A 17,526-nucleotide genomic window follows, 5' to 3' on the forward strand; every position below is an offset into this window, starting at 1 on the left:
TCACGATTCCTCAGAAATCATGCTTATATGCTGATTCCTGCTAAATAAACATTTCATTTTTTATTTTTTTGGAAACCTTGATGCATTTTTTCAGGATCCTTTGATGAATTATCTTCAAAAGAACAGCATTATTTGAAATAAAAATCTTTTGTAACATTATAAATACATTTGCTGTCACTTTTGATCAATTTAATGCATCCTTGCTTGAGTAAACGTATAGATACTTTCAAAAAAAAAGAAAAACCTTGACCAGTGGTATGTCATAATAAACAAATAACTAAAGTTAACAGAAAATTCAGCAATAAACCAGGCATGTTTTCATTATGCAGAACTTCAGTGATATGGCTTATCAGAAACATGAACTTTGATTAACCAGTCTGATCTGCCACCACAAGAGCTTGATAAACACAGTCTCGAGGCATCAAAGCACAGCAGTATCCCAACAGTACACTCTGGAAGTGTAACACTGCAGAGTCCATTGAGTTTTTATAAAAAATCATGCAATAGAAACTTGAGCATTGGAGTTGAGTTACACCAGTTTCAGTTTGGTCTGAGTTCTCTATCAACAAACAGGCACGTGGCAGAGGTGTAGGACAGCTGAAGCTCACGCTGTTTGGCAGTGATGCCGGTCAGGTGGTCTACAAACAGACGTGAGCAGAGCACTGGCACAGCACTGGAGGTTCACTGGGTTCAGTCCAGCCCTGGAACATGGAGCCAACTGGGCCACGCCAGTGAATAATACGTCTACTCTCTCTCTAAACACAGAGCCCACTGCATCTGAGAGCAAATATTAAGGGCAAGATGCAGAACCACAGCGCAAATCTGCTCGATATACAGATGCTTAATTATGGGATAGTTGAAATAAATATTTTAAATTCTTCCCAGTGCCTTGAGGCATTGAGCAATACGTGGATAAATGCGGATAAAACCATCAATTCTCAGCAATCTGTTTGCCACTAGTATGTCAGAAGCCACGTCTAGTGTGTTTTTTTTACTGATTATACAGAAATAACAGATGACTGTTTCACAGTGGACTCCAGTGGACTCCAGGTCATGATCATATGACTCTCAGATGCTCAGAATCTTTCTCAAATCATGCTGGAAAACTTGATCATCAGGTTTCATACAAACTCGTGGAGCTCGTGCAGGTCAAATACTGCAGACATTAAAACAAAAGAGGGATATTTTCCAATTCATGCTTATTTTTCATGCAAAGTTAGCATCTTGGAGACGTTGGCACAGTTCTTCTGGATTTAGTCTCAGTTTGTTCTGTTTCTTCATGTAATTCCAGACAGACTGATGATGATCAGATCTCTGTGTGGAGCACTAAAATCTCACTGGATAATTACAATTAATGGCAAAATGAATGTTTGGAAATATACACTGATATTTCCTACTGACACACTACAGCAAAACATAGAAATAACTGACTTAAACCCATTTTTAGCTTCTGAAAATACTAGTGTTATAATAATGTTGGCCACTATTGTATATACACACACACACATGCATACATATACAAAAAAAAAAAAAAAAAAATACTATAGTAATTAAACAAGAATTAAGTGCTGTTTCAGACAGACTTAGAGGAAGCGTTTCATGTTACACTGCAGGACACTTTCACTGCTTGATATCAACTACCTCTATACACACAAGGAAAACAGGTGCACCCTTGCAATTAATAATGCCTGTCAAGCAAACACGAGCACACACACACACACACACACACACACAGGCTGATCTGTCAGCCAGCAGCGCGGAGTCAGAGACACGCTCCTCCGCAGCGGACAGCGCCGTGGTGCTGAAAACACCGCGCCGGGCTCCATGGCAATCGCGCAAACATCGCCGCGCTGGGCGTCGCGTTAAAGTTTAACTCCTGACCTATTCGACAGCACGCATTGAAGCGTGTATTAATCTCTGGTATAAACGGCGGCTGATGGGATTTTTAGCGAAGATGGCGCCCAAAGCTAACCCAGCCCACCAGAGGCGAAATACTACATCCACACGCGGCACACGAGCGACGAAAAGCCGCCAGACGCGTGACATTGACCCCCTCTAACTCTTCTGTTTTGTCCGCGCTCGTCTCAACAATAGCCTAATATTGACGGTCGACGTAAGCAGACGTATTAAATTTCAGGAGACAGTCATGTTGAAAATGACAGGGAGCGCGTTTAATGCAGCCCTCGCTCCCTATTAAGGGTGATGAACGCAAGCTTACTTCAGCATGGACTGCTCTTTCTCCTCCTCTTTCTTCTGCCGCTCCATGACCGAGAGGATGATCCTCTTCTCCTCCTCGGTGAGGTGGCTCAGGTCCGGCGGAGCGGGAGCCGCAGGGGCCCCCAACGCTGACATCTTCAGGTGTGGATGCTGCTGAGAGAGCGATGCATGCACATTAAATGCATCTCTATGCATCCTACACGTGTAGTCAATGGTGTGTTTATGAGATGCATAAGTGTATTGATCTCATCTACATGCGTTACGATGCTGAAGACCGCAGACAACTAATGGTTTCATAATAATAACACGTTAGCTCATCTCTGACAGCTTCACACCATGCATTGGTAGGTTTAGTGGTGCATTATTAGCTAGAATTAATATGCATCCCAGTGACAGCATGGGAAACGCGTGTAGCTTGTCACGCTGCCTCATAAAAACAAGCATCTTCTGAGAACAAGGTGTGAGAAAACCCTCGGGCTTCCGGGAGCCGAGGGCATCCCAGGCTTTCATGTGTGTGTGGAGATAAAACGGGCGCTTGCCTTTTATTTCGCAATCATGGTGAATGCAGTCTAACCCATGGCTGCTGCTGCTGCCGCGATCCTTGTTGCGGTTGTCGGCGTCCTCGCTTCCTCCAGGCGCTGCTGCTGCTGCTGCTGCTAACTCCAAGAGATTTCTTGAATGCACAAAAATGGATGCGGTAGGGAAACGGTCCGATAGGAGAGCGAGGCGGGGCGACGGGTTTACGTAGGACAAAGATCAGATGGTCCGGTCGCACTTCCGCTGCCCCGCCCGCCGCGTTCATTAACGGGAGGAGAGAGTGATGGGAAGCTTACTTTGGAAATGTAATAGGTTACAGATTACAAGTTACCCTATTCAAAATGTAATAAGTAGTGTAACTATTTCAATTACTTTATTAAAGTAATGGGTTACACTTCATTTTAAGGTGTCATTGTTACAGTGCAATTATAATTTTAAGCACTTATTAATATTAATTAACTACATGTACTTATTATATGGTTAGGGTTTGGCTTAGTGTTGCTTGCATGTAATTATGCATAATTAATTGTTATTATAATAGTAAGTACATGTGTGTAACAAGGACACCTTAAAATAAAGTGTTACCAAGTAATGTACTTTTTGACTACTTTTCTAAAATTATAATGTTTTCAACTGTTAATCATTTTGAAACATTTAAAGCAGGCAGGGTTAACCTTCCAGTAGTGCTCAACACTAATTACTGTCAGACTGTCAAAATCTTTCAATGCTTGAATTAAGATGATAATAAATAAATGTGAAAGCACGGCCTCCACAAAATCAGACTTTAGCACCTCTTTTTACTTTGAGATTGTTCTGAGGTTAAATACAGATTTAAAATCATAACAAGATATATTTTAATATACTGTTTTTGAAATAAAATCTCTGCATAGCTATGACAGGAAACAATGGCATCTAACAACGCCAAGGAAAAATAATTAATCTTAAAAAAATAAAGCATATAGGCCTACATAAATCCAAATAGGAAACAAAACAGTTATTGAATAAGCATTTGTATACTATTCTGTGTCCTAAACTCCTGAAATATTGGTGCCTCATATTTTAGAGCAGTCAGTGCAATTTATGAAATAAAACATTTATATGTGTGTGTGTGTGTGTGTGTGTGTGTGTGTGTGTGTGTGTATTTGAGCTTCCACCTTTTGTCTAGATCACAGCTCTATTAGCTCAGGACCTTCTTTCAACCAACTTTATGAGCTGCATACTGAGATGCCTTGTCCTGTGTATCCCACCAATTACATTTATCTAAAGGAAATACCATTTTGGTTTTCACGACTTATGATGTACTACTACTATAATAACATCAACAATAATAATTGTAAACATTTAATCATAATCCTTTAGGTCGAAATGGCAAATATAAATTGTATATAAAATGTAAATATAAATAAATGTGTCTGGTGTTTTTCTTATTGCTGTAGCCTATAAAATAATAACAAGTTTCGGAAGTAGCGTGAAGGAGAAAATTCATTCGTTCATTCAAAATCAATCATTTAATAATTCATTCATTCATTTTGAGTACCTTGAATAGCCTACACAGGCTACTATAAGGCGCCGTATTAGAATATAGTACAAAATAGTATGTATAGCACATTTGCTATAAATATATAAATAGCAGGTTACAGTAAATATAGTGCAATAAATCGTCGGCAAATATAGCTCAAGCTCAATCTCATATCGAGTCACATCATGCTTGATGGGGATTGGCTGCTGCGATGCACGTCGCTCCGCCCACTCATCTGCGTCACCACGCTCTGTTATTTACCTTCTTCTCCCGCAGCGAGTGGAGAGGAGACGAACACTAGCGCTTAATAATGGCCCAGAGGTGCCTACTAAACTTAATAGGGGTATTGGTTACTTGATGTTTATATGTATATATTTTAAACAGGGTTAGTGTGCCGCTGTCTGCCCTCACAAAGTATATTTGACTGCCTCTTGTCGCTCAGGGTGTCCGTCTCTAGCACGTAAACAAACATGACCGCTAGCATTTCCAGGCAGAGACATGCTGCAGTCGCTGCAGACTCCTCTGGCTCTTCTTTTTCTCTTACTGCGAGCCTCCTGCGACTCTCGAAACACATCAAATATGAAAATCTTGCTGCTGGACTTAGTGGGGGTGTTATTTCCACAATGGCGTTGCACCCCCTGGATCTGATCAAAATCAGGTTCGCAGGTAAGTAACAGGCTACATGTTTATCTTATATAATACCGCAGAGAGAGTGTCTCAAAGATATCTAGACTGCATGTGTTAATGGCCAAAAATACTGTTTAGACGGGCTTTTTCATGTAAATAAAAAACAATGTCACAATAACTCATTACTCATAGTTTTCCATTGTTTCTGTTAAATAAATGAAATAATCAAAATCGTAACCTAATCATGCATGTTGTCAAAAATCGCTGTACAAACAACAGAGAAAAAACACTGTTGATCCAGTTTCACAATCTGAAAAACATGCTCTCTCTAGGTTGTCAAACGATTAATCGCATCCGAAATAAAAGCATTTGTTTACATAATATGTGTGTGTACTGTGTATATATATAAATACACACAGAGATAGTATACATGTATGTTTATATTCGTATAATTTATAATATTTTTATGCGTATATCTAATATTTTTCTTAAATGTATTTAGATAAAAGCATCTGCTAAATGTAATGCAAATGCAAATATATACTTGCATGTATGTGTATTTATATATGCATAATAAATATACACAGCACATATTATGTAAACAAGTTTTTTTATTTGGATGCGATTAATCGCGATTGATCGTTTGACAGCACTAAGGTTTTGGGACACAGGCCAGAAAACTAGAAAAACACACACAGAGGGCACAACACAGATTGCCTGCTAGTTTTACCTTTGCACTGGGCTTTTTTAAGGAGATTTTTTTAGATGATTTTAAAGCAGAAGTCAGAGTGTGATGTTTCCCTCACTGTTTATTACTCTTTCCAGTAAGTGATGGTCTGAAAATGCGACCCCAGTACGATGGCTTGGTGCACTGCATGAAGACCATCTGGAAGATGGAAGGGATTCGAGGTCTCTATCAGGGTGTGACCCCCAACATCTGGGGGGCCGGGGCATCATGGGGCCTGTACTTCCTCTTGTAAGTAGTCAGAGTTGTGGAAAAGGGAAGCACAGAATGTAAATTCCTGTTTGAATGTATTTCTGAACACAACTTCACTATATTCAGTGTTGGGAAAGTTCCTTAGGAAATGTAATAGGTTACAGGTTACAAACTACCATCTTTAAAATGCAATAAATAATGTATTTCAATTACTTTATTAAAGTAATGTAACTGACTACATTTCTAACACATTTTTTCAACTGGGTTAATCATTTTGAAACATTTAAAGGAGGCAGGGTTAACCTTAGAGTAGTACTCAACACTGATTACTATCAGACTTTCAAAATCTTTCATTATTTGAATTAAGATTGTAGTAATTTAATTTAATATTTAACTGTAACAGATTACATTTATTTTGTAATTAAATTACGTAACTCTGTTACATGTAACTAGTTACTCCCCAAAACTGACAATACAGTCCTGATCAAAAGTTTGGGTCAATACAATTTTTTTTTATTTACTTGCTAAATAAAATACTTTAATTTAGCAAGGTTGCATTAAATTGATCAAAAGATAAAAATTTCCCAAATTTGTAATGCTGTTCTTTTAAATGTTTTATTCATCAAGGAAACCTGAAAAAAAATAGTTTTTACAAAAATATGAAGCAGCACATCTGTTTTTTTCAACCTTTATTATTAATCAGAAATGTTTCAGCAAATCAGCATATTAGATCATGTGACACTGAAGACTGGAGTAATGATGCTGAAAATACAGTTTTGCATCATAGAAATAAAGTTTTTAAATATATTAGTAATATATTTTAATATAAATTAAAATATCAAAATAATAGAAATTAATTAGTAATATAAAACACGTTAATTGAATTCTAATAATATTTCACAATATTACTGTATTTTTAATAAATGCAGACTTGGTGAGCATAAGAGACTTCTTTCAACAGCATTAAAAAAATGTTAATTAATCCAAACTTTTGACTAGTAGTGTATATATACTGTATATTTTTACTAAAACATTTTAAAGCATGAAAAATACCAGGTGGGAACATTTTTGACATGCATACAAAAAAAAATTATATATATATATATATATATATATATATATATATATATATATATATATATATATATATATAAATAATATATATAAATAATATATATAAGTCAGTTATAAATAAATAAATAATATATATATATAAATAAATTTATTTATTTATAACTGACTTATATATATATATATATATATATATATATATATATATATATATATATATATATATATTTTTTTTTTTTTTATTATTCTAAATTGTAATAATATTTCACAATATTACTGTATTTTTAATCAAATAAATGCAGCCTTGGTGAAAATACTTGTCTTTAAACGTTTGAATAGTAGTGGTAATGGCATTGATATTGACTATTTTTACAAAAATAAATAAATACAAATTAATTACAATAAAATAACAAAGAAATAATAATAACAGAAGTGAACTTTCTTGAAAAGGCATGGATCCTTTAAAGTTCGCAGGCCAAAAAAAGAAGCTGTCAACAGTGCTGTGTCAGTTGATACTGTATGAGTTATGAAGATACTCCAGGAAGTCATCTGACCTCATTTCAGATCAGGATCTAAATAAACAAAGTGTGTATGTGCAACTTTACACGGGTGCCAACACTGAAATATAAGTAGTAGATCCTTGTTGATTTGATCTTTGTCCTTCAAAAAACAGTGGATAAGCAGACTATAATGTGAAGAAGAACGTTCCTCCTAATATTTTGTTTATGGAATCAGTCATGCTGTGGAAAAAAAAAAAGATTAAGTGAGAGGGAAATCAGGTGAAGGTCTGACCATAACAATAAATCTGGAGAGATTTAGCTTAGCAGTTTTATATCCAGCAGCACTGGCAAAAATAAAAACTTGAGTCCTAATGGTTGTCACGACATGAAAGTGAGTAAATGATGACATAATTTATGTTTTTCATCTTCCATGAATGTAAGTCTACCCTCCCTGAAATCCCCATGGTGATTCAATAACAGTTACATAAAGGATGGTCAGTTTACAGCACTGTACAATAGACATGCATGTGCTAAATGACTCTGGGGAACATAATGTGGTCCTTTCTCATCTTCCTGCAGTTATAATGCTATTAAAGCGTACACGCAGGAGGGACGGCAAACAGAGCTGAGTGCTGGTGAACACCTGGTGTCTGCAGCGGAGGCAGGTCAGTTTGAGAAAGAGCCACCTGTGAGCCCGACCAACTAAACACAGCTAAATGTAGCTATGAGACGGGAACAACTGGAATGTCAGAGGCCTTGGAGTAGGGGTGTGCGCTATATATTATCGTCTTGACATTATCTAGTATTGCAAAAACCAAACAAAACACTCCTACAGTGTGCCGTGAAGTATAGTAGATTGTAGTGCCTTCTTTCACTGCGTGATTCAGTCTGTTAAAATGCATTTAGAATGATCACAAAATTTAAGATATAGGGACAGAAAATGTATATATTTATGTAATTTCATATATTTAATCAGTATCACACGATTACATATAGATTTTTTTAACAACAGTTCAATAAACAAGTAGTTAATTAAAAGACTTATGTTTTAGACATCAGTTTTTTGCTCTATGTTGACAACAAAAATCATTCCAAACACAGCCACAGCACAGTTTTGCGTCTCCGAGCAATGACGGTGTTTGAATGAATCAACTGTTTAAATGATTCGGTTCAATCGCAATGACTCACTTATTAACAGTCACTTGCTGCCACCTACTGGTTGTTTTAATTTCACATTTAAATATTTTTTTTCAAATGAGTATTTATGAGTATGCAAAACTTTATTTCTGCATTTGTAACTGCAGGTTAAATGCATTCATGTCCTGCATTAAACAGTCACTTCAGAAAATGCCACTTCAGATGCAGCTTCTGTGTTTACTCTGCATTGCAAAGATGAATTCTGTTGATATTGATTTAATTAGCTTGGTAACATCCCAAATGTCTTATTATTCTAAATGACTGATTAAATGTAAGAATTTGGCTCAAAGGATGAGGAAAAGTTATAGTAAAAATGGCTTTATAACAGTAAAAATGCCCATAAAAGGTAAAAATCGATTTAAATTTATTAGAAAAGTTTAGTTTCTATCACTGCTATACTAACAGAATGGAAAGTGAAATTGAGGATGAGTTGATTGACAAAACTAAAACAGCATGTTTTATTTAAAATATTTAGATTAGACAATGGATTTCTTTAAAAAAGTGACCCTTATGAAGCACCGCCATCAGTTTTCTTTTTAAAATTTAAATAATAAACACTTTTATTAAGCCAGGACATGTTAAATTGAAAAAAACAAAAAATTTAATATTTTGTAACATTATACATATTTTACTATTTCATATAAATGCTGTTCTTTTGAGTTTACTATCCCTTAAAGAAACAAATGTATCACAGTTTCTACAAAAATATCAAGCGGCACAACTGTTTTCAACGTGAATAATATTAGGCTGATTTTCTGAAGGATCGTGTGACACTGAAGACTGGAGTAATGGTGCTGGAAATACAGCTTTGATCACAGGAATAAATTACATTTTACAATATATTCACATAGAAAACTGGAATAACATTTCAAATTATTAGTCTTTTGATCAAATAAATGCCACCTTGTTGAGCAGAGGAGACTTGTGTCAAAAACAAAATCTCACTTTTAAAATGTAGTGTAAGTATATGGAAAATTTGGAAATTTTTGGATGGTTTTAAACCAGAAAATCAAAATATGGTATATGAAACATTGTTGCCAGGTCACAAATTTACAGTAACTTACCTCTAATTCAGTTATGTTTTGTTTGAGGCAACAGTAGATGCAATAGTTACTAAAGAGTTCACAGTCGCACAGTAAATGTTGTGCATTCAGTTCACTTACACTAATGTTATCAGCTTTTAAATGAGATTCTCTGTTTGCCATTGACTGCGTGAAGCGTTGGCCTTGATTAGCAGTCTCTGCCGATTTTAATCACGTTACTGCATTCATTTCTTTAAAGAAAAGTGATTTGCAAAATCACAATTCATTCCAGTCAAGAATGCAAGAATAATATGCAATCAGTTTTACCATCTAATAAGCACCTTTTACTGAAAATAATGCTGTTTCAGAGAAATCCCCAAAGCATTATGAGACATTTTTCTGTAAAGCGTGTCAGAGTAGCAGTAATTTAGGAAGACGGGGCTTAGTGAAGGGTCAATTGCCAATTCTTAATTTAAAACGAAGATCTATGTTCAGCTCTATGTTTGGAAAAACATTAAAAACAGAAACTGCAACTCTCAAAATAGCTACTTTATTTCAGGTAATTGCAACTTTATATCTTGTATCTATGACTTTATATCTCATAGCAATGTGATTTTATTTCCTATTTTAGACTTTACCTCACAATTACCAGTTTTAGGTTTTACACAAAGGTTGAAATTTACCTATGTTTGTGATATTATAACAAAGAAAGTAAACTAATATAATGTCTGTCCTGTGTATTAATTTACATGTGATGAGGATACGAAAGTGCATTGCATAACAGGAATGACCAGCTTCAAAACGGTTTTCTATGTGGCTAATTTGAAACAAAACCGAAGAAACAAGACTGTGGTATCAGCTTAGGAAGTGAAACAAGCAGCTTTGTTTCAGTTCATCACTAGAGAATATTGAGGAAGAAAATAGTCCAACAATATCAATTCAATACAATGCTATCCCTACCTAACAGAAAATGAACACACTTCAGCTTCACCAGTGTGAGCAAAAACACTATATCAACCCCAGCCTGCATTTTTAGATGTATAATATAATACAGCAATGCTTTATTATTCCTATTGGTCTCTTTTACATGTAAAAGATCTCAGCCAGAGCACTAACGTGGAGTGACTAGTTAAATGTTGGTGTGAAGGTCCCCTGTTCCATGTTTCCAGGCATGCTGACGCTTTGCCTCACCAACCCAGTCTGGGTGACAAAGACCCGGCTGGTGCTGCAGTACAATGCAGACCCTTCACGGAAGCAGTACAAGGGAATGATGGACGCCCTCGTGAAAATATACCGTCACGAGGGTATCCCGGGACTCTACAGGGTACATCTACCGATTTTAAACTAACCCGAGATCCTGTTGCAGGTGTACTAGAGCTTTCATGTGTGCTAATCTCAAGATTAAAGTCAACATGAAATTAAACGTTTGTCCCAATTACTTCCTTAAACACAGGTTTTGTACACAATTCCCCATTCCCAAAGAAGCACTTCAGCATACTTTAAAAATAGTACTTATTTTGAAAATAATATAATTAAAAAATACTTGAGTGCAAATTGTATTTATCGTTTTCTTAAATGCATGTTATTTACAATTAAATGAAGATGTAATTGGTTAAATTTGTAATAAATGCAATTAGCTGAACTTTAGAGTGCTTTTTAACCTAATAAATCAGGACGTAAGTACATCTTTATTAGTGCTGTCAAATGATTAATCGTGATTAATCACGATTAATCGCACTGAAAATAAACGTTTTTGTTTATGTAATATATGTGTGTACTGTGTATATTTATTATGTGGTTACTCATACAGTAAATATTTACATGTATATATTTATATAATACACAAATATAACATTTTTCTTGAATATATGCATGCATGTGTGTGTATTTATATTTACACACTATAAATATACACTGTACACACACAAAATACTTTTACTTTGATGCGATTAATCGCTTGACAGCAATAATCTTTATATATAATTTCATAATCCAGACTTCTGTTGTCTCTGAAATATGGTTAAAGTGTACTGCTGTAAAATGTACCGACAAGCATGTATGTTAAACTAAAATGTACTTTAATGTCATTTCTAGTTAAACTTACATGTTGTGTACTTAAATATATTTATAACTACACATAAATAATGATGACATTGAAATGTAATACTAAAATATATTAACTTATATTAAAATATATTACATTTCAAATAACCCTCTACAGTTACAATTATAATCAAGTACTTTACATGTGCTTTAGTATGTTGGTCAACACATCAAAATATGGGAACTTTTTTTAAAGTACATTTTAAATCAACTTTTGTCATCTTTTAAGTAAAACTCTTCATTTGACAGTGCATTTAAAAAAATGTACTTAAGTGTATTCAGAAATATAGTCATGAAAGTTCTCCTTCTTTAAGTACACTTAAGTGGCCTTTTATTTAATTAGTATTATATTATCATCAAGTACAGTTTTTAAAATTATACTTTTAAGATTTGAAGTACAATACAAGTGCGCATTCAATACAATTAATTGCACTTTCTTTTTTCACAAGGGTCATCTGTGCAAGTTTGTCTTTTGTATTCTAAATTAGTCAAATAATTTACTAGTACTTAATAGCCTATTCTCATTGAATACCATGTTTACGCTGATATGTGTCACATTATGCATTTCACGTTGACTTTAAATAGTGGGCTGATCCAGCTTTTTGCTCTGTAACATTGTAGTTTTCTGTAGGACCACAAGAGGGTATAATTGTATTATGTTTAGAGGATTGATCCAGCTCTTAACCTCTGCTTCCAGTTAGGCCTAAATACAGTATAGGCTAAATTCTGTGTATGTCACGCCATGTGGTCCTAAAATGATTACGTATTTAAGTAGACTTCCTTCTAGTTGAACACAATGACGTTGCTCTTAGACTATGAGGTAACTGTGTGATTGTGGTTTTGTGAGCCTCATTTTGTTGTTCTGCCGCTGCAGGGTTTCGTGCCTGGACTGGTGGGGACTTCCCATGCTGCACTGCAGTTCATGACCTACGAGGGGCTAAAAAGAGAGCAGAACAAATACAAGAAGATGCCATCTGAATCGCTGCTGGTGAGGAAATAAAATCAGCCTTACATTTTCAGCACACACAAGGAACGTACAATAGGATGAGATGCAGTGTTGTGATTTTCATATCAGCTCTGATTATATTAAAATTGTGTATATTTCCTATGCATATGGTACATTTTGTAGCTTATTTGACAGATAAAATAAGTTACTAAATAAAAACACGATTGTGATAGCCTGCATGATTTGCCTGATTTCTTCAAGCAGTCGTATTCACCATGTCTTTTGCATCGCTATAAATATTTCTGCCTTGTATGGTGATCATAATCCACATCGGATTTCAAACAGAAGTTATTTCAAACACTCGCTGCTGTCGGAAAGAGCTAAATGATTTTAAAAGTCTTTAATGCTGGTGTAATAGCTGTTAACTATATGAAATAAGGCAGTGGCTATTTGTACTAAGTGTAAATAGCAATTAGATTCTATTTACACTGTTAAAATAGCAAGATTTAATGCGATTTATACTACTTATTGCAAATAGTGGCAGTTATCTGCCCTTCAGTATTGTAGTACATTATAAAACAGTATGCAATAATAACGTATTGAGTGTAAATTATAGTTTTAATTCAAATTATTAAATGGATGCCACCTTATTGGGACAATAAAGCCCTCCCTACACCTACCCTAACCCTACCCGATACTTTATTTTTAACTTTTTCATTATTTCCTTCATTTTTATTGAAAATAAATGCCTATCTGATGCGATATGAGATTTGAAAAGGGAGAAAAAAAGGCGGGCTCGAACTCGGGTCGATCGCCTCAAAATGCACACGCCTTACCATCTACGCCACTGAAACTGATTTAAAACGAGCGTCTTTTTTCAGTGTTGACTATCCCAATCACATATTGGTGGGTGGAGTTAGTGTAAATAGCCTTTGCCAACAAGGCGGGCTATTTGCACTTAGTGTAAATAGACACTCCGATGAAATAATCCACGGAGCTGACGCCCTCCAGACGTGGAGAAACTCCTCCTTTATTCATAACCACTCCTCAAGCTTTGGCCCAAGGTTTACGGCGGGCCAAAAAACCCTGATCGTTGGCCCCGAGGAAGCCCTGACGAGGCACGATCAAGCTGTGACAGTGGTCCTGGCGCACACTAGCACGCCTGCTTTTGGCCCTAATGAGGATTTACTCACCCTCGAGCCATCCTAGGTATATATGACTTTCTTCTTTCAGACAGATTCAATCGGCGTTATATTAAAAAATATATATCCTGGCTCTTCCGAGCTTTATAATGGCAGTGAATGGGGGTCAAGATTTTGAAGCCCAAAAAAGTGCATCCATCCATCATAAAAAACTCCACACAACTTTGTGGGGTTAATAAAGGCCTTCTGAAGCAAATCGATACGTTTGAGTAAGAAAATATCCATATTTAAAACTTATAAACTCTAATCTCTAGCTTCCGCTAACTGTTGTACTCATGTTCGCGAGAGAGTAGCGTATGCTCCGGTGAGAAATGACGAATGTGAAGCACAGAGCAAAACAAAACACCGTTCATGAATCAGAAGTACAAAACGAGGATTTGTAAAGACAAGTGTCGGATGATTTCGATATAAGCCAAGAGGAGACTGGTTTTTCTTTTGCTGTAAACAAAACTTGGTTCTTGCGAGACTAGCATATTAGCATATCCGCTAGTGTCTCGTGAACAAACACATGTACGATAGTTAGTGGAAGCTAGAGATTAAATTTTATGTATGTTTTTATTTTTTAATTTTAAATATGGATGTTTTTCTTGCACAAACGCATCGATTCGCTTCAGAAGGCCTTTATTAACCCCCTGGAGCCGTGTGGAGCACTTTTTTTATGATGGATGGATGCATTTTTTGGGGCTTCAAAATCTTGACCCCCATTCACTGCCATTATAAATCTTGGAAGAGCCAGGATAGTTTTTAAAATAACTAACTCCGATTGTATTCGTCTGAAAGAAGAAAATCATATACACCTAGGATGAGGGTGAGTAAATCATGGGGTAATTTTCATTTTTGGGTGAACTATCCCTTTAATTTCAATGACATTTCTGGACCTTTGTAGAATAATATTATCTAATAAAACTCTCAGACAGTGTCTTGAACTATAAGCTCATCCAAATTTATTTTCAACATTTTATGAGGTACCATAAAGGCACCACAGACATGAATGAGCCGTACGATTATGTGGCATTTGACTGTATATTGTAACCTTTAGAAAGAGCGGTTTATGTGTACTGGAGGCAGTAATGATCTTTGTGAGTCAGTCTCTCCTTCCTGTCTGCCTCTGCTTCAGTCTCCATTGGAATACATCACCATGGCAGCCATTTCCAAAATATTTGCTGTAGCAGTGACCTACCCGTACCAGGTGGTGCGCGCTCGCCTGCAGGACCAGCACAACAACTACAGCGGCATCGTGGACGTCATCCGGAGGACGTGGAGGTACGGAGTCACATCACACACAGTGTCAAACGCTCTTCAGTCTCCATCACTGAGCATTTAGAGATCAAAATGATTCATTTGGATTCCTTATAGAAGTCCTTTTTTAAGAATGAGTTTATCGCTGTTTTCACTTCACCATAATTCAATTAATTGGATTAGTATTTAAGTTGTATTTAATGTAGATATACACTACCATTCAAAAGTGTTGTCAGTATTTTTTTTTTTTAAGTAGTCTCTTAAGAAAGGCTGCATTTATTTGATCAGAAATACAGTAAATACATTACTGTAGTAATATTATAAAAAATTCAAATGTCAAATTAACAGCATTTGTTTGAAATAGAGCTCTTTTGTAACATTATAAATGTCTTTGCTGTCATTTTTGATCAAGTTAATAAATCTTTGTTGTTTAAAACAAATAACTTCTTGCAAAAAAATACTAATCCTAAACTTTTTAGTGCTAGTGTGTATGGCTCATTGTTTTTATGCTCAATTAATACTGCTTTGAATATATTAATAATACTAAATAAATATGAATAACAATAATAATTACTAAATATTAATAAAGAAACAAAAATTATAAAGAAAACCTTTAAAAATCTAGTTTAAAATAGATGCGTTCTTAGAAATGTATTCTTTGTTAATTAATGATAATTTAATATGGCTTAAACAAATCTTTTCATTTTAAAACATTTTAAAACTTTAAAAAGATTTATTTCACCTTGATTTGGCTTTTGGTAATATTTTGGCCTTTTGGTAAAATAATAATAAATATAATAATATTAATAATAAATGTTTTTAACTAAATAATAATGAAAGATTATGCCAAAGTACTTAAAGGTTTTCTTGTCGAGATTTTTATTCATTTATTTATTTAATAATTTGTATTCATTATAATGTCATGACAGTTGAATCACCTGACATTTTTCATGTGATGCATTCTTTTAACCATACTTAAACCTTATGATACCTTATTTTTTAAAGATATTGCCCTCTTAAACCACTTCATATAGATTGGAGAGGCACTGGCAGGAATATGGAGACTCATGTGACTGTACATCAGCTCAGTATGTTTGTGTTTGACTCTATCTAGCAACGAGGGGATCGAGGGCTTTTACAAAGGCATGGTCCCGAACCTGGTGCGAGTCATTCCAGCGTGCTGCATCACATTTTTGGTGTTCGAAAATGTGTCACGCTTACTTTTGGACGAGTATCACTAAAGCTTCTGGTGTGCTCACCCCAAACGCAACCACGGACCAACTCAATGCAATATACCAGGACTTGTGTGTGTGTGTGTGTGTGTGTGTGTGTGTTAGAGACGAGCAGGAATACCAAACATTTCCTGTTTAACTCTGAACTCGACATGCAGACAAAACTAGAATTTAGCGTGTGCACTGAATTAACAGAAGAAACTACAAGTGCATATATATATATATATATATATATATATATATATATATATATATATATATATATATATATATATATATATATATATATATATATATATGAGATTGTTCAGTTTGAGAGAATATCCATATTGTCTTGATTATTCAACTATGAAAAGGTGTCATTTCAAGATTTGAATTGTTGTCAATGACAAGAATGGCTCGTGGAAACGTGGATTCAAGCCATCCTGTGACAATGCAACTGAACACAGTATTCACCAAAAACCAGATATTTTCACCAAACAGCTGCTATATTTGCTGAGCTCCCCGAGAGAACGAAGCCACTCAGCAGATCTCGGCTGGCTGGGCATGCTCAGGAAATGGTGTCACGCTGCAGGATAATAGCACACAGGCCTGGAGAAACTGATACTTTACTGGAGGACAGGAGCAGATTTTAACCAGATGTGTGTAGATGAGATCTACTGGAAGAGAGGAACGCTTTAACTGTGATGAAAGACGAGTAAGGCTGTTATGTTTGTATATATAAATGTGCTATTGTCTGTGATGCACAAAGAAGAGCTGATGTACGTATAAGCCATTTTTACACATCTAATAAAGGAAAATATGGAACAGACAAAGGAGCCTGAGTTATTGTACAGACTATGTTTTTAATAATGACTGACAGAAACCCGATAACTATTTCACTTTCTAAACTTTTCACATTTTAAAATGTCTTAATGTCACTGCGTTAGATACGATTAATTAACTAAATTGCAGTTTACACTAAAATGCTAAGATTTTGTGCGCTTAATTGCATTGAATGTGCACTTGTAGTGTACTTCAACTCTTAAAAGTATCATTTATTTGATAAATGATAATATAATATTAATGGAATAAAAGGACACTTAAGTGACTTCAAGAGAGACACTTTCATGTTTCTAAACACACTTAAGTAGGTTTTTAAAAAGTGCACTGTAATAATTTCAAATTATAAGTTTAA

General features: G+C 35.1%; 3 protein-coding genes across 3 annotated transcripts in view; 1 reads left to right on the top strand and 2 right to left on the bottom strand.

Annotated features, from left to right (window-relative positions):
* Positions 1 to 3,019, bottom strand: part of LOC306847023 (regulating synaptic membrane exocytosis protein 2-like) — a gene marked incomplete at its 5' end in the record, with an annotated part of 167,795 nt that extends 164,776 nt beyond the window's left edge. Inside the window, 2 exon segments of the mRNA XM_079380758.1 lie at positions 2,219 to 2,370; positions 2,792 to 3,019. Of these exon segments, the coding sequence (XP_079236884.1) occupies positions 2,219 to 2,370; positions 2,792 to 3,019 (380 nt within the window).
* A 1,522-nt stretch (positions 3,020 to 4,541) lies between these two features.
* On the top strand, positions 4,542 to 16,580 carry LOC306847402 (solute carrier family 25 member 32-like). The gene is made up of 7 exons (XM_079381330.1): positions 4,542 to 4,939; positions 5,726 to 5,876; positions 7,988 to 8,073; positions 10,797 to 10,951; positions 12,605 to 12,718; positions 14,996 to 15,141; positions 16,232 to 16,580. The coding sequence occupies exons 1-7, from the start codon at positions 4,744 to 4,746 to the stop codon at positions 16,356 to 16,358; spliced, it is 975 nt and encodes a 324-aa protein (XP_079237456.1). The 5' UTR covers positions 4,542 to 4,743; the 3' UTR covers positions 16,359 to 16,580.
* LOC306847403 (collagen triple helix repeat-containing protein 1-like) overlaps positions 7,136 to 17,526 on the bottom strand; it is a 21,662-nt gene continuing 11,271 nt past the window's right edge. The window contains exon 4 of the mRNA XM_079381332.1: positions 7,136 to 7,648. Coding sequence (XP_079237458.1) covers positions 7,644 to 7,648 — 5 coding nt within the window. The 3' untranslated portion in view covers positions 7,136 to 7,643. The remainder of the gene's footprint in view (positions 7,649 to 17,526) is intronic.

The sequence above is a fragment of the Barbus barbus genome (assembly GCF_936440315.1).
Source record: "Barbus barbus genome assembly, chromosome: 27".
NCBI classification, from domain to species: Eukaryota; Metazoa; Chordata; class Actinopteri; order Cypriniformes; family Cyprinidae; genus Barbus; species Barbus barbus.

Bases quoted from the DNA above. Each gene is read 5' to 3' on its own strand.
- LOC306847402 (XM_079381330.1), top strand. From the start codon at position 4,744: ATGACCGCTAGCATTTCCAGGCAGAGACATGCTGCAGTCGCTGCAGAC. The intron at 10,952-12,604 runs GTACATCTACCG...CTGCCGCTGCAG, and splicing joins GTATCCCGGGACTCTACAGG to GGTTTCGTGCCTGGACTGGT. The intron at 12,719-14,995 runs GTGAGGAAATAA...CCTCTGCTTCAG, and splicing joins TGCCATCTGAATCGCTGCTG to TCTCCATTGGAATACATCAC.